A 22879-nucleotide genomic window follows, 5' to 3' on the forward strand; every position below is an offset into this window, starting at 1 on the left:
ATTTTTTTTCTGTACAGTTCAGTTCTTTTGTCTTGCACAGTTCTGGGTGTGTGTGTGTGTGTGTGTGTGTGTGTGTGTGTGTGTGTGTGTGTGTGTGAGAGTGTGTGTGTGTGTGTGTGTGTGTGTGTGTGTGTGTGTGTGTGTGTGAAAGAGAGAGTGATTTTTGTGTATTTCAGTCCTGGGTGTTGAGGAGCCTGATGGCTTGAGGGAAGAAACTGTTACACAGTCTGGTTGTGAGAGCCTGAATGCTCCGGTACCCCTTTCCAGATGGTAGGAGGTTGAAGATTGTATGTGAGGGGTCATCCACAATGCTGTTAGCTTTGCGGATGCAGCGTGCAGTGAAAATGTCCGAAATAGAGGGGAGAGAGACTCCGATGATCACTTCAGCTGTCTTCACTATCCGTTGAAGGGACTTGCGATCTGAGATGGTGCAATTCCCAAACTAGGCAGTGATGCTCAGGATGCTCTCGATGGTCCCTCTGTAGAACACAGTCAGGATGGGGGAAGGGAGATGAGCTTTCCTCAGCCCTCTCAGGAAGTAGAGGTGCTGCTGGGCTTTCTTGCTGATGGAGCTGGTGTTGACCAGGTGAGGTTCCCTACCAGATGGACACCAAGGAATTTGGTGCTCTTGACGATCTCCACAGAAGATCCGTCAATGAACAGCAGGGAATGGTCGCTCAGTGCTCTCCCAAAGTCAACAACCATCTCTTAAGTCTTGTCGACGTTCAGAGACAGGTTGTTGGCTCTACACCAGGCTGTCAGCTGCTGAACCTCCTCTCTGTAAGCTGACTCGTCGTTCTTGCTGATGAGACCCACCACGGTCGTGTCATCAACAAACTTAATGATGTAGTTGGAGCTGTGCATTGCTGCACAGTCGTGAGTCAGCAAAGTGAACAGCAGTGCACACAGCCCTGAAGAGCTCCAGTGTTCAGTGTGGTGGTGCTGGAGATGCTGTTCCTGATTTGGACTGACTGGGGTCTCCCAGTCAGAAAATCCAGAATCCAGTTGCAGAGAGAGGTGTTCAGACCGGGCAGGCTTAGCTTCTCAATCAACTGCTGAGGAATGATTGTGTTGAATGCTGAACTGAAGTCTGTGAACAGCAATCGTACATGTCCTTACAGTCCACATGTGTGAAGGCCAGATGGAGGGTTGTGGTGATGGTATCATCTGTAGAGTGGTTAGGATGATACACAAATTGCAAGGGGTCCAGTGAGGATGGTAAGTGCGATTTGATGTGCCTCATGACAAGCCTCTCGAAGCATTTCATCACGATTGGTGTGAATGCGACGGGACGGTAGTCATTGAGGCAGGAAACCATAGACTTCTTAGGCACAGGGACTATAGTTGTTGTCTTGAGGCACGTCGGGATGATGGAGCTGCTCAGCGAGATGTTAAAGATGTCAGTGAAGACATCTGCTAGCTGCTCTGCACACTCCCTGAGCACTCTGCCAGGAATGTTGTCTGGATCAGCAGACTTACGTGGGTTGACTCTACGTAGAGTTCTCTTTGTTGTGGTGTGCTGTGGTGAAACAGAGTACGGTCAGCTTTTAACCTGTTTCAGAACCGGTTTAGAGCGTCTGACAAGTGGTCTGTATGCTGGAATCAGCATCACAGAGATGTGGTCTGAGTAGCCGAGGCGGGGGCGGGGCTCCGCACGATATGCGCCGGGAATGTTTGTGTAAACAAGATCCAGCATGTTCGCTCCTCTTGTAGCAAAGTCCACATGCTGATGGAATTTAGGGAGCACTGTTTTGAGATTTGCATGATTGAAATCTCCGGTGATGATAAACAGTCCGTCAGGGTGAGCCTTCTGCAGCTCGCTAATAGCTCTGTAGAGCTCACACAGAGCCTCTTTCGCATTAGCGCTGGGTGGAATGTACACTCCGATAATAAAAGCCACGGTGAATTCCCTGGGTAAATAAAAAGGTCTGCACCTAACAGTCACGAACTCCACTACTGATGAGCATAAGTTAGACACAAGCACAGAGTCCTTACACCATTCCATGTTAATGTAAACACACACGCGCACAGAGCTGCATTCCTGTCAGCACGAAACAAGGTTATCCCAGCTAGCTGAATGGCAGAATCCGGAACTCTGTCGTTGAGCCATGTCTCGGTAAAAACAAAGACACAGCAGTCTCTGTACTCACGCCGTGTAGTTCGCTGGAGTCGGATGTAGTCCAATTTATTGTCCAGTAAACAGATGTTGGACAAAAGGATGGAGGGTAGTGACGGCCGGTTAGGGTTTGTTTTTAGCCTGGCACGAACACCCACCTGTTTCCCGGGCTTCTGCTTCCTAGAGCACCGCTTGCAATGTCCTCTATTCTGGCCACTGGCATCAGGTGATGCCGAGGACTGAAGGCCTGGTCTTCGCAGCAAGCCGAAGTCACGGAGTTTACTGAGTACATCACCATGCAGGTTAGTAACTGCATGATTCCTTAGCTGCAGTATTGTCTGGCGGTCGTATACACAAACACCACTGTCTTCGGTGTCCATGGCATTTGTAGTTTGGGCTAAAACAAAAATATAGCACCATATAGCACCATTTTTGGTTCCAGAGAGGCCGCTGCGTGTTACTGCGCCTCTATCTATCTAGTTCGCCATATGTGTACAGATACATCTGAGATTGTTAGCAGTTTATTTACTGTTAAATAATTTTTCTTTATAGTTCCTGGGTGTTCCAGGTGGGTCGGCGGTGCTGCAGCAGTGATTAGAGAGGGGGAGGTTAGAGACTCCATACAGCACTGCTGTGTCCTCAGAGGAAGTCCTGCAGGTGCAGATGGACACGAACAGCGCTATTAACAGTGTGGCCAAGAAGAATAAATTAAAAAAAGGAAATCCACCTCTTGTGTGTTTCACAAGCATTGCATCACTTCTAGACGCTCCAGTCTGTCCCACTCTGCTGGATCTCAGAATAAATGACCAAAGCTTACTTTTCGCATTTTCTTTTACTGACTGGTAAATGTTGGCAGCAGACTCTCCACCTCATCATTTCCTTGATTTTATTCTGTGCTGTTGGTATCGCAGTTTTCCGTTTTCCCAAATTTTGTGCGTATGCCATGGTCAGAGTTTGCGTGGAGGTAGGAACATTCTCGTGCCAAGTTTGGTTTTTATAAATCTCAAAAGTTGACTAAATTTGGCATACACCGTTTTTTTGTACCTACGCCAGCTTTATGCACGAGGCCCCAGAACCCAATGATTTCCAGATTTTGTATGGAAGTGCAACTTGCAGACCAGTAGGAGAGATGAAGCAGCTGTTTATCTCTTCTGGACTAGAGCATCCTGTACAGGGGTGAGAATGAGATCCATGCAGTCCAGAAGAAGTTAGCAGACACCAGGAAGAAGCTATGCTAACATGCAGCATAGCAACATGACAGGGAGAAACTCAGCTAAAAGACTCTACCAAGCATTGACATCCAAACCATCCCTGGATTCTCCTGACTCTGACCATTGATAGAGGTGTCCATTATTAACATCGGCTGAGGGCTTCCTGAAATGGTTACCTGTGTAACACCTATTAAACACCTGGAAACTGCTCTGGTTCACTTTTTAAAACATTTACATTTTCTACTGTGTTCCAGGTGAATTTACCCTGCCACAGTAACACATGTTGATTCTGACATGTCTGTAGTAATCTCTCTCATGTCTCAGCTTTCTTTAGTGACCAAGATTATACATAGAGCCCTTGAAGATGTGAAGATTTAAACTTAATTTATTTTGGGTATAATTTCAGACAGGAGGCAGAAATCAGCCTTGCCAAGAAGAGGTTAACAGCTCCAACATCTGTTCACGTCAACAACCCTCAGACTTTTTTAAAAAGTTTGAAAATGTTCCATCTACTGACCACAGTGCCAGTTGTAGAGACTAAGATTAACCTGCTAGCTTACTGACGACAGTCCTCAGTGGTTCAGAGCAGTATGTAAGACTTCATATCCCACAATGCCCTCAGAGGGAACACCCTATCATGTATGGCGAACCCCGCTGTGTTCACAGACAGATGTCTATGGTTGTGTTGGTTGTGCTGCCTTTAGGTCAGGTAGAATTGACCGTACTTCATAATTTAGGTTAGCTTAGAGCTGAAGAGTTATACATAAAACAATCGGCTCAAACGTGTTTGACATAATTTTTAACTGGACCCAAGTTTTTACTGCTTAGTATTAGACATGTGAATATGTTAAACGAAGCGACTCTATGCTCATCACTAAAAACAAAAACACTAATTTGTCTCCGCTTTTTGGACTTGATAATTTATATTTTAGTTACTAATATTTAATTAATAATAAACTATGGATACACATTCTTATTTGTTGCATTTGTGATACTTCATCTCCTCCAAATTGCACACGGTCAATGTTTCTAAACTTCTACGAGAGTCCTTCTGAACGGAGAACGCTTAAGTCCTCTTCCATCTCAGACCTCGAACGCACCATCCCGGAGGGGGGTGTGGATCCAGTTATTCCCCGCTGACTGAAAGCAGTTTGTTGAGGCATGGGACGGCGGTCCGAGCATTGACACAGCCAAGTCGAGGACAGGGACTGAAGCACCCGCAGCCTTAGTCAATCCAGTCCAGCAACAGCATCACTGTCACCGCACCACTGCAGCGCGCGGACTTCTCCGCGGCGGTAAGGCGACGTTGGGCTGACTCGGGTTCAGCCCATGCTGGAGGATGGAGATAGAGAAAAGGACGAATGGGTTCAACTACCCAGAGAGAAACAACGCCAAGCCAGTAAACGGTAAGGAAGCGCGACCCCGCTGGGCGAATTTTCCATGTCCACACACACGAACGCATGTCCGGGTTGTCACGGTTTCGCTGTCTCGTGCATGCAGCAGTGCATGGCCGCGTTATTTTTAATGACCCCCTCATCAACACCTTTGCATGCACGATCCTGTTTAAAGTGTTGAGAGAAATTAACTTTAAGATAAAAACAAACAACTCAAAACACAAAATAGGACTTCTGATGTTATTTTAATGAGTTTATTCTCAGGTTTGTAGACGTATCAGGAAAAGGAGTAAAATCCATGCAGTTGAGTGAAAAGAGCTCGTGGCCTGTATTTAGTGTGTTTGGTTTGTTTCCCAGGTGGAAATGACTGAAATGCGTTTTTTTTTTTTTTTTAATCCCTGCGTGTTTGTTTGCTTCTTGAGTTGTGCGTGTGTGTGAATGCTGGAGCTGGGCTTGCTGGGAACAGAGGTCGGAATGTTTTTATTTGGAGGTGGTCGGTCAGGCTCGGGGAGGTCGTAAAAGGTGAACTTTTGAACTTGGAGAACGCCCCGAAGCCATGATCTGTTCAGTCGCCAAAACCCGGTGTTGCATGTGCTGCACAGGAGGGAAAATATGTATAAAGGAGAAACAAGTCTTCATACAGCAGGATGGTGTCATCAGCTGATTGGATTTGACGTGTTTCTGCAGCAGGTCCTGCATCTCTTCACGTGTCCTGGCAGGTTGAGGAGTCATTCACTCTGCCTGAACGATTTATTATTCCTTCATCATGATACTGACCCGTTCCAGCCCCAAACTGAGCCCCATATACCCCACATAGGCGCCAGTCGCGTATGCCCCCACCCCCTCCCTACATGCTCAAGACAGAAGATTGATCGTCATTTCCAATTTTAAAATTCCTTTAATTCCTCAACACATCCGTCCTGATTCAAGGTCTGATTTTCACAATGTTTTTTTGTTAACAAGACAATAAAGGAAACTTAAAATTGTCAAGCTTGTTTAAATATGTCAAATAAATTTATTTTAAAGTTTTTCTTATATAATATACAACTTTCTTTACTTCTTCATTTCCTGAATTTCTTAATATTCATTTAGTAAAATTGCAGTTGGGAGTGACTTTTTAAACACAGTAACATTAATTTACTTAATCATTTCAATCAAAAAGAAATAAAGGAAAGATATCAAAGAGAGAATTATTTCTGAGAATTTTCCTACCGTTTTATACACACTTTTTAATGAGTGATATAAATATATACATTTAAATATGAGATGCCACCTTTGAAGACAGATGTTCCAGATGTTGAAGTCCAGCTGGGTGACCAATTGAATGGTGATGTGTGGACTGTTGAAGCCTTATCACTAGCTCCCATTGTTCCACAGAAACAAAGCCGCTGCCGGCTCCTTCCAGCTCCTGCTCCGTGCAGCTTCTCCACGTAACCACATTTAAAGATCTGACTCAATTTCCATTGATCTCTGAGTTGGGCTTTCCCCCTCTCCCACTATCTGCTCAGTGAAGTGTGCTTGTTTTAATGTAATTGAACTGAATGGAAGAAGAAAAGACTAGAAAGAAAGGAGGAAGTCAGGTTGGGTGGAGGGGTGAGGTATTTGTGTTGACCCATCCACCCAACCTGGGTTTTTTTTTTTCCTTTTTTTAGGCTGGCACAAGTAGCCAGCTAAGCTGAAAGAAGGTGCTTTGTCAGCCTCTGCTCTGGCTCCAATGGTGACGGTTGTGGTGATTGTGGGGTCTGTCTTCTCCCTGGGGACAGGGTGAGGACTACTGGCAGTGAGTGGGGTAGGGACAGGATGCAACCCCCCCCCCACACACACACACACACACACTTTCCCCTTGGTCCTGCTGTGATGCTTGAATGAAAAGCCACAAAGAGTACAGTAAGAGGAGGAGTCACTGATGGTGGTGGGTGGAGGGTGATGGAGGGGACATACAGGGAGATGTGATCAATCATGTGGTGTTTTCTTCTTCTCCTCTCAGGAGATCAGCCTCAAAAGCAGTGATGAGAGCTGCAGCTTCGTGCATCAAGTCGGTCTGATGAGAACAAAAAATTCTCTATTTTTTTATTTATTTATATAAAAAGTGCAAAACAGTCAAAGTTAAGTTTTTAACCACCAAACTTTTAAACCAAACTTGATATTTCCCCCCAACAATTATCATATAATGAGTTCTTTTAGCCACTTATTTTTCTGAGGGATTAATGGGCTGATGATCATTTGGCTTTTTGATTCTGAAGAAAAAAGCTGAAAATCTTCAACCTGTAAAACAAACATGGACTCGCAAATGAGAAGCTAGAACATTTCAAGCTCTAAACAAATTCCTAAAAAGAAAAATCACTAAATGATGTCATTTTTGTACACAGAAACTTCAGTTAGACTCCTCCATTTATTTCTCCCATCGTCATCAGTCAGTTTATGTCCACGAGTGAAGAAAATATTATTCTATTATAACACACATATATATATATATATATATATATATATATATATATATATATATATATATATATATATATATATAATTCTAAATTCTTTTTTAGAAGGAAAAAAAAAACCTTTAATGGTCGTATAAAAATGCCAGGGTAGCTTTTACTGAATACAATTATTCCTGGGATTAAAAGGAAAATTACATTTTCTAAAAGCTCATTTTAGTTTGCAGGTATTCATGGGTTTAAGTTCAGTTTAAAGGCGTTTTGATTGCACTTTTTTGCTATTTGTTACTGCCTTGTTCTACTTTTTAATGCTCTCTTTGCACCACCTGCAGTGCTTTTAATGTTTTATGTAACACACTTTGAGTTGTTTGTACATGAAAGGTGCTATACAGATAAAATTGCCTTGAGCGTTTACACACAGTAAGAAATGTGTTTGGATTATTTCTTGCATCTTATACTGTTAAAAAGTCTGTTTATTTCCCTTTTAAATGGAGCCACATTAGTAAGGAAAAGGAATTTGTGGGATGAGCAGCAGAGTTGTGTAAGTGGGTTGCACCCATGAAAAATCTGACAAACCTTCTCTGTTAAAGCCAAACAGCTGATTCTGCTATTGACTCTTGTTTGGTGTCGTTTTTTGGATTGGATGTTTGAAGTCAGAAGAAACAAGACATATTGGTGATTTAACAGTTTTTGCATTTAGAAACCAGGGGCCTCAGTATCATGTGGAAAATTCATACACAGCCACGTCAGCCTGGTACCTTCTACTCATGCTGATTACCATCTTGGTTACATACTACTGTGGGATTCTTCAACCGGTGTTTGTTGCAAGTCAGCGAATGTGCTTGTGTTGGTCCACTGGCACCAACCACAGCCCTAGCTGATCCTACAAGTGTTTAGTGGTGGTGAGGTCAGGACTGCAGGCAGTCTACTACATCGTCTCTGTTCTCAAATCCTGTAGATAGTCTGATAAAGCCACTCTGCGGGGCAAGAGTTGTCATCTTGATGGATGGAGTTTGGTTCCGCACTGTGGAGATAATGGGATTACCACTGGTTGCAGAATCTCATCTTCTTGTTTTTCAGCGCAGCAATCATCTCCACGTCTTCTTCAGACTTTGACCTGGACTCATCACTGAACACAACGTTCCTCCACAAGTCCAGCTTCCAGAGCATATGCTGCCAACAGCGGTGTAAGTCAGCAGCAGAATCAGCTGTTCAGCATTGGCAGAAAAGATTTGACAAGTTTTTCACATACTCAGCTCTGCTGTTCACCCCACAAATGCCTCTCCCGTGCAAATGTGGCTCCCTTTAAAAGGGAAATAAAGAAAGATTAGTTGTAAATTTCCTTACCTTGTGTGTTAAGTGTATATACTTTAATTAATTTGTGGTTAACTAATTATCCAGGCTGATGTAGTGATAAACAACCATGAATGATCACATTCACACTCAATATAGAATATTTACCAGTTGACATTAGCTACTGTGTGATTGAGTCTAAACATTTAACTCAAATGAATAAAATCTCTACATTAAAAAAAATCAATGTAAAGATAATAAAAACAAAATATATGTATGTACGTACGACCAACCGACCTGACCCCCTTTGGCCTTTTTTTTTTAAATCTTATTTGTGTTAATGTCGTTGTTTCTTTGTGTACTGTACAGGATTTTTTCCTGAGAACTTTGTTTTTCTTCAGGGAATAAAACATTTGTTTATTTATTTAAAAGAAACCGTTTTAATCAACATGAAGAAAAATATAATTGCAGTTTTCTGATCATTTCTTACCTCGTTTTGTGTAATGTTTCTTTAGATAAAACATATTTGGGTCTGGGATTGTTGGTCTTCCACTATATAAATAACCAGACTCTTGCTCTATTTTCACTGTTTTATTTTTTTCTTCGTGTATTAACTGATTAATTAGTAAAACTAGAAAATCATCATGCATCTGACTTAAGTTTCATTAATCCCTTGAAGACAGATGTAGTGTCACAAAGTGTGTTTTTATTTTTCATGAATCTCTGCTGGGATTTTTGTTTTGTGTTGCTGTGAAGGACCTGTGGGGGAGGAGGTGGATGAGTGCTATGGGAACAGTGACCAGGGTCAGTGGGATGTTGCTCTTGAAGCATTAATGGCCCTGCTCTCCGCTGACCTCAGTGTAACCTGGGAAAGTATTTACAGCCTCCACTTGATCCATGAGCTACGGGCCTTGGATCAGCACTGGGGCTGCACTCTCTCAGAGGTTTGTGTCAGCTCAGTCCCGGCACAGACGGGACCTCAAACAGCTGCTAATGAGCAGCAGAGGCAAGAAGATGAGGGAGGAAATGGTGTGCTGCTAAGAAGCATATCTTGTGGGGGGTGTATTACAGCAAGTGTATGAGGAGGAGGGGGCGTGGGATGACATGGTATAGCGATGCTGGATCATTGGGCTGCGCTTTTGTCAGGCTTCTGTGATATTCATCACGTAGCCTAGCCAGAGGCCATAAATGTCTTCAGTTTGAGTTTGAATTTGGGTGGAGGATGAGTTTACAGGCAGCTGTAAAACACTGAACTTGGTATGTAGAGTAGGGATGGTCTTCCTGTGAAGCTGCAGGTCTGCAGGATGCAGTTGTTGAAAGGTTATAAAAGAGCAGCTGAGGAGTTCAGATATTTCCATGTAAGAGGAGAGAAGTAGGGTTCTTTTCGCAGTCACAGCAGCTAGGTGTGGCTCAGATGTTCGACTTGGCGAGGAGATGGACTTGTATATGCATGAAGAGGTTGTTGCTCACTCAGATGGCTAGAGACTTCCGTCCGTTGCTACCCGTGGAGGCTGGGTCAGATGAAGCTGAGCAACAAGTCATTTCACAGTCAACAGGAAGAGAACTGCGAGCATTGACTCTTTTCAGAGGAAATGATTAAACACTCACTGTTTTCATTACCTCAACACAACACAAAATTTGGTTCATGTTTCATCTTGTGAACGAATGAACGTGTTCAGTCCTGGTATGCCTTTTTTATTTTTTTATTTTTCTAACAATCAGACCAATAATCAGAGAATCTTTGAAACAAACACGTGTAGTTGAGGTTGATGCTTTTCTCACTTCTCTTACAAAAGAACCATTAAATTATTTAAATCAAATTTTATTTCTAAAGCACTTTCCGTGCGCAAGTGCTTTATATGATAAAATGCACTCAAAAACAATGCAAATACAAAATAATATAAAACTGCAGTTAAAAATCCACTCCTACTCTTTCTCCTACTCAAGCACACACACACTCATACCCAAAGCACCCCCACCCAATCTCTTAACATAATGAGAATATAATCTGGCTTGACACTACTGTGAGAAACTGTTTGGAGCCATTATGACCACAGAGGCTGCCACCACAGTCACCAACCCGCCCTCATGGCTGACATTTGTCTGCTCAGTGTTTACATGTTACAAGAAGATGTAAATATCATAAAACCAACCGATGTGATGAATGAAGATAAACGAACAAAAATGCCAAAGAAAAAAAAGACTGTTTAAACGTGATTTGATTTGATAAGAAGAAAGTTTTTCTTCTTATTAGTTAAGTAAAAGTGTTTGTGTAGCAGTGATTTAAGCCGTACAAGACAGGGTCACCCTAAGTAAACAATTATCTATGAGGAAAATATATGTTTGCTTTCACAAACTAAGCCTTTTTTTGTTGCACCAGATTACCACTTTAATTGCAATATTCAGTTCATTCTCTCCTAAAATCTTCAAAAAACAAGCAAACAAACAAAACAAAACAAAACAACAACAACAACAAAAAAACAAAAACAAACAGAAAAGCGAAAAGCCTAATTTACATGTGCCACCTTTTCCCCAGTCTGTGCCTCTGACTGGCCCCCTCGTCACAAGTTTCTAGACCCACCCCTGTGTTGGATAAACAGTAAAAAACGCTGTAAGAGTCGCAGCCTTCCTGAATGCGGGTGGATGCTTGGCTGAAACTGCTGATGGCTTGATCCAAAGTGGTTCAAAATGGGCCTGCAAAATATGTTATCACAACATTAATATGCACCAAGATCACTAAACAATTTTAATATGGCAGACATTTTGACTTGATAGCAATGAAGCACAGGTGTTTTAATGAGGGTTGCATTTCTCTTACAGGAGGATAAACTGGTGAAGTGTAGTTAGCATTAGTGAATGAAGTGCAGACTAAATGTATGTATGGAAGCACGTATGCCTGTTGTAAACGTCGTGAAATGTCACCGCCCACACACATGTCCATTACATTTGCTTGGTTCTTTCACTCGAGGGCAGTGCAGCGTTTAGAGTTTACTTCTGAGTTCAGACATCAGTTTCAGACTAGAGTAAACAGGGTGATGATGAAGAGGATCATGATGATGTTCATTCTGCGAAAGAGACATAAAAAGACATAAAGACAGTGGGGGTCCGTGCAGCCATTAAATAGAGTGTGTTTGCTTCTTCTTTGGCCCTGTAGCTGGTCACACACCAGCTACACTGCACAACGTTGCCCCTACAGTTTGAGGTGGTATGGCTCAGTTTTCTCCATTTAAGTACTCAACTGCAAGCTCTCTGAGAATGGACTGAAAAATGCTGGTAAAGGAGGCTGACACAAAAACCCATCTCAACCTCCACAATGTTGGAATAACTGACCTTAAAAAAACGGTATATAGCAAATATATGTAATAGATTTGTTTTGTAGTTCTGAGAGGGACAACACAGTCCAGTGTTACTTTTACTGCACCAACAGCACAAATACAAAGCCACTGTATTAAAAATGTTGAGGAAAACAAGCAAAATAAGTTGGATCAGAAGTTTGCATCCGCACGTGTAGGTGGGCACATTTTCTTGGCCTAGGAGAGACTTGCTTCTACATCAGGTAAGCTTTAAAAAATACACCCGGTTTAAACCAGTAGGTGGTGTTTTGTTTCATTAATGGCTTTCATAGCAATACAAAAATATAAAATGTTGTTTACACCGCAAACACTTAAGGTTGCCTACCTCTAAGTATTGGCTTATATACAGTACATGTTTACCTTCATACATGCTTTCCTAATATTCTGCAGCCTGAGTTCATAATGAGTCACTTCGATAAATGTCAGTTAGTTACAACCAAATATTAGAAACAACATGATTGTTTCATTAAACTGATTAAATAAAAGTGGTTAAAGAAAATAAAAATCATTTTTGTGTCAAACCCATCCCCTGCCTTCATAAGACAACGACATTTTTACAGAATTATGGGGTAAATTTAATTCTAATCAAAGAATAAAACGAAGTCAAAACAATCTTTCTTATTCGAGAAGCTTGAGTCGGGAAATGTTTTATTCCCCAAACCCACAATGTTTAATTGAAAAATAGTTTAAATTTAAAATTTTTTGTTTGAATGTGTGGATGTATAATTAGATAAACTGATTTCATGACCAAAACAGCCAAATTTAGTGAGTTACTGATAAAATTACTCTCCTGTATTAAGTCAGTGAATCCTGGTGAAATCTGCTGGCCTCTGTTTTTGTCGGCTGAGTGTTGGGATGCTCCTCGTGCAGCTGATGTGACGTGTTTCTGCTGTTTGTAAGATGATTATCATCAGATGGCTGCTGTGGACCTGAGTTTGCTCAGCGCTGTATGCTCGCTGGCTCTGTGAGGCAGTAAAACTCTGACCCCTGGAATGATGAAAGGGAACTTGTTCCTTTGAGCGTGTCAAGTGGCATTGATATAGTCCCCCACCCCTCTGACCACAGCATGACCCTCAGCCTGGCCACACGTCAGGAGTAGCACAGTTAAAGAGTGTATGCAGCACACACTCACGACTGCACAATGAAAAAGCCACGATTGTTTGATGTCATACAACCTTCAGGGGGGATCACTTAGCTTAATATACACAATGCTTCATGTTTTTAAAGGAAAAAATGCTGGATAGAGGAAAACTTGCATATTCTCTTTTTGCTTTGCTGTCTGGGTTCAGTCTCTGTTGGCTGAGTTTCTAAGCTAAACATTCTAATCAAATACTTAAAACTTATTGAATAAGATAGGAAATAATGACTAAGCTACTTATGGAGAAAGTTTATCTGTTAGGAATAAACTTCTGAAGCAAAAATACTCAGTCTCCCAATTAGGAGTGTGCAATATCATATCGTTTGCAATATTAGAATAGAATAGAATAGAATAGAATAGAATTTTTGACACTGGTAGAAAATGAAATACCCCGATCACATGATCCTAATTTCAGTCCTATGATGTGATTTAACACAGCACAGTGTTGCACTGTGGAACTGAGGTGAACAAGGAAACGTGGCAGAGCAAAGCAGAGTGCGGCTGTACAATGTCCAGAATGTTGATTTCTGCTTTAAACGAAAAGAACAAAAAACTAAAAGTGATTCACATTAGGAAGGTGTATTAATATATCGCTTAAATATTAAAGACATTCTCAGATCACTATTTGTTGATATAACACAGAGTGCATTTACTTGACAATCAGAATCTTCATCTGGGAGTAATCAGATTACTGTAATAATCTGATGAGTAATGCATTTCAGAAATACCACAACAATACAGTGTTTCCCCAGATTTAGAGCCAGAAATGCTGTGATGAGGACAAAAAAAACAAAAAACTTTTTAAATGTCCTGATGAAACCGTTTCATTCAGTGGAGTCGCTCTAAATATTCCAGATGACAATAAAACCCACAAAGAATACTGGATCAATTTAAAGCCATAATACGACTCAGAAATTCCTAGAATGATGTAGATTCAGTTTGTCCAGCTGTGCGCGTTGCCGTGACGACTGTAACATCAGCGTAACACCACAGCAGAAGGAATGTCCTGTCCTGTCCGTCCATCCTTCCTGTTTGTACGCCGGACAAACTTCAGGCTGTGACTTCTTGTTTGGCCAAAGACATCAATATCGTCTACGATATCGTTATTGAGATATTTTAGAAACATATTGTGAGATCATTTTTGAGCGATATCACCCACCCCTACTACTGCTCAGTGTTGGCATCATGTTGTTACATATCCATTTAGTCTCCCGTGTTCATTCGCTGTGGGAAGCACATTCACAATGTTTTCAGTAGTAAATCGTTCTGTCATGACTTTGGTCTGCAGAACAACTCTGTATTAGTACATAACAGTGACTCTGTGGTAAACTTTGCCCAGGAATTAGTGGTGACAGACGACTTTTATTCAGCTCATTTACGGTATCATCATACAGTTTTTTCAGTCTGGTGCTGATTGTTGTTCTTGATTCGACTGTAAATTTAAGCTGAACAAATTCTTTAAAATTAAAAACCTCTAACACAACACAGTTAAACAATATTGCTTGCACATGGACATGAGGCTGTCCTGGAAAAGATCCATAGAAAATAAATTTTAATTGTGGTTGACAAAACTATTAATATGAGGGGCTGCCATGTATTAAAACAAACAAACAAAACAGAATAAAAAAAAAAAGAATAAACCATCAGAATCAAATTAGTAATTGGGCTGAGTTTGCTTTCTCAGGTCTTTAGATATAAAAAAAATAGAGAAAAAACAACAACAAAAAAAAAAATGGATGATATGAAGTGAGGTCTGTGAACTTGAACGGCTCTGGGAGGCCAGCACATCGGGGCCGTGCGCTTGGCCAGCCAGGGGCAGCGTAAGATGGAGTAGACGATGTGCCGTGTTGCACGAAGAGGTCAAGGGTCAGGTGTTGAGGTCATAAGATGATTGCCAAGCTGCCTGTGAAGCCAGCTTTTGAGTTCCATCACAATCTGTCACATCTAATATCCGGCACGGTGTGCTGAGAGCGGCAAGTCAGAATAGATCTGAAGTTAGACTGCTATTCACAGCCCAGACTGTCTGCTGAGCTGCACAGAAATGGCCCTGAATTGACTGACCTTTGGACCACGCATAGCTATAGTAAAAAAAAATTAAAAACACACTTTTAATTTGATACCTTTGGTAGATGAAGAGGAGTCTATCTGCTTATATTGGCTTATTGTGAAGACGAATCAGCCATGTGAACATTTTCATAAGGCCAAATTAATCAAATGAAGTTTAGTGGATTACGCCTTAATCACGTCATCCAGAAATGTGTTAATTGGAATTATACATCCTGCTGGGGTTTTTGTGGCATCTTGGTTTCCACAGTTGTCAGGTCCACTTATAACAACCGACTTTAGGCTTCTTTTTTAAGAACCCAGTTGCTTGGTTTGGGCTTGTTTTCATAGATCAGGTTGCTTGTTTCTGTCATAAGATCTGGCAACACCGGCTCCAGCAGCCGGTGAGAGTCTTTGCAGAGCAGGACGGCTGCAATTAAGAGAGACTCAGTTTTGGGCAGAGGGAGAGACCCAAGCAATTCTGTGTTTTTACAGATTTTAATGCAGTAAATGCCTCAGATGGATGGTGAGGGGGTAGATGTAACATGGGTGTGACTCATTCATCGGACTGTACTCTGTAACATGAAAATGAATGAACTGTCCTATGAGTATCTGATCTGAATAGTCACTCAATTCAAATTATAGTTTTATAGTTATGTAATTTCTGGCCAAAATATTGAAGGTGAACTTCCCGTTTCCTCATGATTTATCCTGATATCGCTGTTCTGTCTTTAGAAGTTGAGCTGTTATCAGGCGGCAAGTGAGGTTTCCCTGTGATGGAGCCTCCTGCAGCTCCTCTGCAGTCCTGTAACATCCGCCGCTCCCTTTAATTTATCCTGAATTAAGCTCAGTTTGAACAGTGGAACCAGCAACCTGGAGGCATGATCTGAAAATTAAGCTATGGAGACTAACTTAACTTTTTTTTCCACCTTTGTAAAAATTAATTAAATGCAACCCTAATTCGAAAAAAAGTTCTTACACTGTAAAATTTCAATTTAATTAAATTACATTTAATTTAATTCAATTCAATTCAATTCAGTTCAATTCAAACCCTTTATTGCCCCCAGTGGGAAAATAGGTTTTGCAGCCAGTGCACAGAGGACAGACATCACACCAATGGCATATGTCAAAAAAAGAGTTTCACACAATCCAAGCAATAAATAAGCTTAAAATAGGTTAAATAAGAACCACTAAAAACAAATAAAAAGAACAACTCTGTCACCGTAATGGCCATTACCGTTTAGTAGGTGAACAGCAGTAGGGACAAACGACAGAGTCTTTTTGTCCTCCTTACGGGGCCCTGAAGCGACGACCCGAAGGCAACAAAACAAACTCTTTCTGGAGAGGTGGTCCAGGCGATTTATTATATAGAATGAGCTTTCCTTAGAACATTTTTGTAAAAGATGACCAAAAGGCCCTTTTTGCTAGCAACTTTCACTAAACTGCCCAAGCGATTTTTGATCCTGTCAATAAAAACAGATGATTTGCAGTTCTCATAGAATGATAATTCTGTTCCCAGTAGAGCATAAACAACATATCAAACTGGGCCATTTTACCATTTATAGGACGATTTGAGCTTATTTTGTATTTGGTGGGAGGAACATCTGTAAGCACATCTCTGTTGGAACAGGGAAAGCAACTGGCACAAATCAAAAAGCTGGAGGGTCATTTGACAACTAATTAGGTTAAGTAGTTCAGGTCGGTAACATGGCTGGGTATAAAAGGAGCATTTCAGAGAGGCAGAGTCTCGCATGAAGAGGTGGACAGAGATTCATCAATCTGAGGTAAACCATGTCTAAGACATTGTGTAGCAACTTCAGAAGAAATAACTTCCCTTAATGTAATAATTGTGAAGACTTTGCAGATCCCACCATCTACAGTGTATAATATCAAATGTATCAGAGAATAGGGAAGGAGTCTCTGTGGGCATGGGACAAGGCAAAATGTCTAAACTGAATGCTGGTGATCTTAAGGCCTTTAGGCAGCACTACATTAAACCAGACATGATTTCTATTGGAAATCACTGCATGGACTCAGGAACACTTCAAGAATTCACTGTCTGTGACCACAGAGCTTTAATCTGCATTTGTGGATTTTCAAGTGAACTTTCATGTGAAAAAGAAGCCATATGTGAAAACGATCAGAAACACTGATGTCTTCTCTGGACCAAAGCTAATTTAAAATGGTTTGAGGCAAAGTGGAAATCCGTTCTGACGTCAGGATCAAAATGTGAAGTTCTTTCTGGAAACCATGGATGCTTTTTGCAGACAGTTTGAAGAGATAAGAAGAGAGGATGCTACATGATGGTAAACATTCTCAAATGCTCGTCCAGCCGTTTTTTATTCGCCAATTAGTTTTCCAGCCATCGAGGTTGTTTAAAGTAGCAATGCATTATTTATTAAGAACTGCTTAGCTTTTTTGCTTCAAGGATTGTATTTGCTTCGGGAAACTATCAAACATAAAATTAGTTAAACTCTTTCACCCAAAGTTGTACAGATGTAACCCAACGCTGACGTGCATGTCCTCCCCATTAAAGAAGCACTGACCTCTGATAAGGGTGATTCAGCAAAAGCAGCACCCCATCACAGCCAGGTGGTCACATAACAGAGGCAGCATCTCCCCTCCATATTTGGTTATAACCCCATCTGCTCCTTGAAGACTGTCCGAGGCCAACTGAAACTCCTTACTGTCATGCATGGGTGTCTCTGTTGGAGGGGGCGGGGGTCGCATGGTGCCCACGGGGTAAAGACACTGTCTCTGCTCTGACCTCTCAGCAAGAGCAGGATTCATTATGTCCTGCTGCTGCAGAGAGAAAACAAAGATCTATCTGTAGCCGCTGCTTCCTCTCATCCATCTTATAGTTGGAAGGGGTGATTGATTGATGAAGCAGAGCTGACGTCACAAAACCCTGAATTGCATTGTTCAAGTGTAATTTACCACCTTTGTTGTCTGCACTACGTCACAGTCACTGGATACAGGTAATGGCCATCCGGGGGTCTTTTGGTATCCCTGTCCTGATAAACAAATTTAGTTCTCATCTATTTTATACTTCATTAATTTAAACCTTGAGCTCATGTTGGATCATTTCTGTTTTAAATGCTGATTGACATGACAAGTGAGTAAAGCCACCAAGTCATCTGTGATGGCTCAAACAAGCATCTTTTTGTTAAATATTGCAGACTAGGCATTCCCTTAATTGAGCAGTTTTTGTTGGAAATGTGAAGCCATTGCACAGCAAATGTTTAAATTGGCTTAAACAGGTGTTATGGTGTCACACTTTTTAGCCTTTTTAAAGTTGATTTCAAAATGATTATCTTGCACATCAAAGTTGGCATAGTTTAAAGTAAAAATGCTCATTTCTAGTCATTTATCAAGATGCAGCCAAGTCACAGTGGGCCAGATAATATCCTAACAGGCTCATTTGGGGGAGAAGACTCGCAGTATCAAAGAACCCCCACCACCACCACCACCCCCACCACCACTGTTCATCCTAAGACCTCACAGAAGTCAGTTCTCATTGAGGGTCATATTAATCAGGTCAGGGCTCAAATTACACCGGGGCTTTTGGAGGAGCCTAATTTTTGGCCGGACACCGTGACGTCTCAAGTCGCGTGCATGCGCTTATGTTTGTAGACGAAGCGTGGTCAAAAATGTGGTTACTACCAAAAAAACCCTCTGTTAGTACTATATGCAGCTTATTTAATCAGAAAAAAGGACAACGTTCTTTTAACAACCACAAAAAGAAGCATATCAAGTGTTTGTTGTTTGGACGCTCACAGCACAGCAAACGAACAACGCTTCTGTCCACGGCACTGAAGGAAGCAGAACGGATCACCTGCGTCGTTTAGAAGATTTAATTAATCAAATTAATTAAATGAATAAATACACAGCGCTGACAAATTAATGCTGTTCTTTTCAAGAAACATCAGAAACCTAATGAAAAGTTTTATTGTAACCTGAAATTGAACGGTTTTTAGGGGTCCCGTTAAAGTATCAGCTGAACGTTTTTAGGGGAGCTCCTCTGCCTTTCAGGGGAGCTGAGCTCCCCTTGGCTCCCCCGTAATCCAAACATAAGGACATAGGAAAAATTAGAAAAAAATGTTTGGGAAGACTGACTGACCACTGTCCTCACAGCTAGTCCTCGTGCAGACATGGATTTCTTTAGAAAACAATTGAATGCCTGTCAGCTAGCAGCACCAGCAACTAGGTGACAGGCGAGGTATACCCTGGACAGGTTACCAGTCCAGTTACATAAAAACATGGTATGTAAACACCCTGGATTTTAGCCAAAGGCTAGTTTCCATCCTAAAAAGACAGGTTGGATGTTGTCTTTCATTCCTGAAAACACTTTTTTTTTCTTGGCATGCTGTATTTTTAATTTCAAGCCAAACTCCCAAGACCAGAAAAGGATAAGTAGTGGCTGATCAGGTAAACCTTCTAATGGCAGCACAGCTCCATTTGTTACGTCAGTGTGACCAAATGATGGATGCAATGGATGTCGTATTGTTTTACATCAGTTTGAATATTACGAACATCAGCAAAGTATAGATGCCTGACATTAGTGGGTTTAGTTGAAAGTATGGAATTGGCTGAAGTTCACCCATTTTGAGTTTTTGTTTTTGTGGTGTTTAGAAATTCTTGAGCACTGGGTCGACTGGGAGTATTTGACAAAATGAAGTTGGCTTGAGATTATTCATTTTGGGTATATTACACATTTGATGGACAAAAATATAATTTAAGTTGTAGCTAACCCTTTTTTTTTTATGCCATTGTGCTTTTATTTTCTGTCTCCTTGGAAGTTGACATCACCTTTAATGACTGACCCAAAAAATAATGGACAGAAAATTATATTTTGTTTAATCTAAAGATTTTATTATACGCACACACACACACACACATATATATATTTATATATATATATATATGTATATATATATATATATATATATATATATATATATATATATATATATACAGTACATTACTGTGTGCTAAAGGTTTCCACAGATTGTATCCAACAGGGTTTTTTACAGTATAGGTCTCAGAAACTCTGTGTATCAGATATGATACATAAGACGTTAAAGGGCCAAAATAAGAAAGTCATTGATGTAATTTATCTCCATTTGAAACCTAATGTGCAGAAATGGTTTTTAAAGGATGAAGTCTTCAAATGTCTCCTTTCAGTCAGTCAGTCTGTAGCAGGTCAGAGCTGCCAGATACATTTGCTGATACAGTATTGAACAGCTCGGTGCTAAACACAGTTTTGAGCACGCAGGGCCAATACACAAGCAGGGAGACAGCCAGGACAAGAGATGGTATGTTATTTTGATGGGGAGCTGATTGTACTGGAGGTTGCAGAGGTTTTAAAGGTGAAAGGTTAAAGATGCAGCCTTTCTTTGTCAACACACAATGGGCCACAACAGTGTAGGCTGTGGCTGTATTGGCTGCTGCTCTAAGTCTTCCCAGCCTCAGGCTATAATGGTCAATAAGCTGTCATGAGGATTAGTGACAGAGACCACACACTCGAGAGCTCCATTCTTCTCCACTACTGATCCATTATCAGTGGAGACTGAAGCCTTGCAGTATGGACTGAAACAAAGTTTAACCCTGATCTCAGAAATGTCACAATTAAGAGAGCACCATAAGGAAAATTAGAAAAAAATGTTTGGGAGGACTGACTCCTCACAGCTCGTCCTCGTGCAGACATTGGATTTGTTTAGAAAACTAATCATTAATCATTAAACGTGTTTTTTTCAGCTTTCTGACAGTTAACATTTCCAATAACTTCAGTAACTGGAGATTTCACAAGCACACATGTCCATCCCTGCACTATTTGCTTATTTTAATATGTCATCATCAAGAATGGGAGTGTGCGTTAGGAAGTCAAAACTACAGCCGTTAACTGGAACCAGCCAGTGTGATGTCCAACGTTTGACCTAAATGTCTCCAAAAGCTCTCATATGTTCAGTCCTGCTGGTTTTGACAAACAACTGAACATTTAGCCAACTTTACAGATAGTTTCTTCCATCCACATTTTTACCTTGAAGATCACCGCTGTGCTTCTGGGTCTTAATGCCTTGGTCAGCATTTAACCCAGTTTTTGTAGTTTCAACAATCTCTGTTGTTTTGTTTGCTTAATGCTGACCAATAATCCTACCCTTCTGAAGCGGAGTGACATCTTATCTTTTCTTCGACCGCAAGATGCGCCTTCCCACGTTGTTGAAGCATTGAAAAGCATCAGATAGAGTTGAAACTTTACTTTTCCAGCTGAAGGTGCTTCGCTTAATTAAATCAACATTCATTTTCTTGTTTCTTCTTTTGGCTGGACAGAATATTTTGTGCTTTTTGTGCTGCCATGAAGACAAAACCTGTAAATAAATCTTCATCTGTATGTTAAAGACAAAGACAGAGGTCTACTTGGACATTTGAACATTTCAGTGCACCATTTCTTTACCATTTCTTATTGTATCCCACAGACAAATCCTGGGGACACAAAACTTTCTGCAAGGTTAGATACAATAAAGGACGGGGAAATTTATTTCTTAGTAAAGCTGCATCATGTGCTGAAAACTGCAGTTATTCAGATACAAAACAGAGGTTTGCTCACTAAATTAGAGCATTGACAAGCTCACTCACCCAGTAAATTGTGATGAAATAAATAAGAGGAGAACATCCATTTCATGGTTGCTTTTAAAGAAAAATCTCAAACTTATGAATTGAGTTTAAGCTGGGGGGGGGGGGGGGGGTGCTCAGACAGTTGTTGCGTGTGTTACTTATCAATATATGTGCATGTCTTTTCAGGGGGAGGATGAGCGAGGCACGTGTGTTGGTGTATACTCCAGGGAGAACATATGCTGATGTTGACTGTGGGGCTGGCTAGAGGCGGGGGGGGGGGGGGGCAGCTGGCGTGTGTCGGGTCAGGGGTCTGCAGCTGTTGATAGCAGGGAGGTATAGTGACACAGATTGGGAGAGTGTGTTGGGGTGGGGTGGGATCGAAAGCAGCAGCAACCCACGCTCTGCTCCAGCCTGGACATGAGTGATGGAGCTCGACGGGCGGCGTGTAAGTGAGAAGCGGTCACTTGGTGGCTGCACAGATGGCCTGGCTGCTGATGGAGGCGAGATGGGGAAAAAAGTGGGTATAAAATAATGCTCTGACTCAGAGAGGGTAACCAATATGATACAGACAGATTGTTCTGAGGTTATGGAAGTCAGATGATACACCCGTGCTTCTTTTTTTTTTCATGTGTGCCATTTAAAATGGGAAAAAGAAAATATATTGTCTGCTGTGAGAATGGCTGCTCACACTTCCTGTTCTCAAATTTATTTCATTGCACTTGTTGCAATGACAAAGTTCTATTGTTCTGAAGAAAGTTCTATTATTCTGAATAAAGTTCTATTATTCTGGATCTAAACTGATAGTATTGTAAAAACTAGGGCCCGGCTGATTTGAATTTTTTGAGGCTGATACCGATTCCGATATTTGGCAGAAAAAAAAACCTGATTACAGATTAATCGACCTGTTTAAAAAAAAAAAAAAAATAGATATAACGAATAAATTAACCTAATTTTTGGTTCATTAATGCTTACACCGAAAAAAATACGAGTAAGAGGCAGAATATTTTACTGTTTCACAATATTTTGTCCTTATATGTTTAACTTTACAACAGAAGAATTTCCAAAAACATGCAACAAACATTAAATAACTGGGAAATTATATAACCTTAAAAAAGTCAATCTATAAATTAATTGTATGAATGAATGATGAATTAAATATATCTTGTACTTCTTGCTGATGCAAATTAGAAGTAGTTTAAAGAACATGTAGAAAAATATATAAGGTGTATGCCTTATTTAACCAACATGAGTGAAGTTAACTAAACATTATTTATGCAG

General features: G+C 40.9%; 1 protein-coding gene across 1 annotated transcript in view; it reads left to right on the forward strand.

Moving 5' to 3' along the window:
* The first annotated feature begins 4497 nt into the window (after window positions 1-4497).
* nr6a1a (nuclear receptor subfamily 6, group A, member 1a) overlaps window positions 4498-22879 on the forward strand; it is a 110357-nt gene continuing 91975 nt past the window's right edge. The window contains exon 1 of the mRNA XM_041999860.1: window positions 4498-4733. Within this exon, the coding sequence (XP_041855794.1) occupies window positions 4667-4733 (67 nt within the window). The 5' untranslated portion in view covers window positions 4498-4666. The remainder of the gene's footprint in view (window positions 4734-22879) is intronic.

This window comes from Melanotaenia boesemani, chromosome 11 (assembly GCF_017639745.1).
Source record: "Melanotaenia boesemani isolate fMelBoe1 chromosome 11, fMelBoe1.pri, whole genome shotgun sequence".
In the NCBI taxonomy this organism is placed as follows: Eukaryota; Metazoa; Chordata; class Actinopteri; order Atheriniformes; family Melanotaeniidae; genus Melanotaenia; species Melanotaenia boesemani.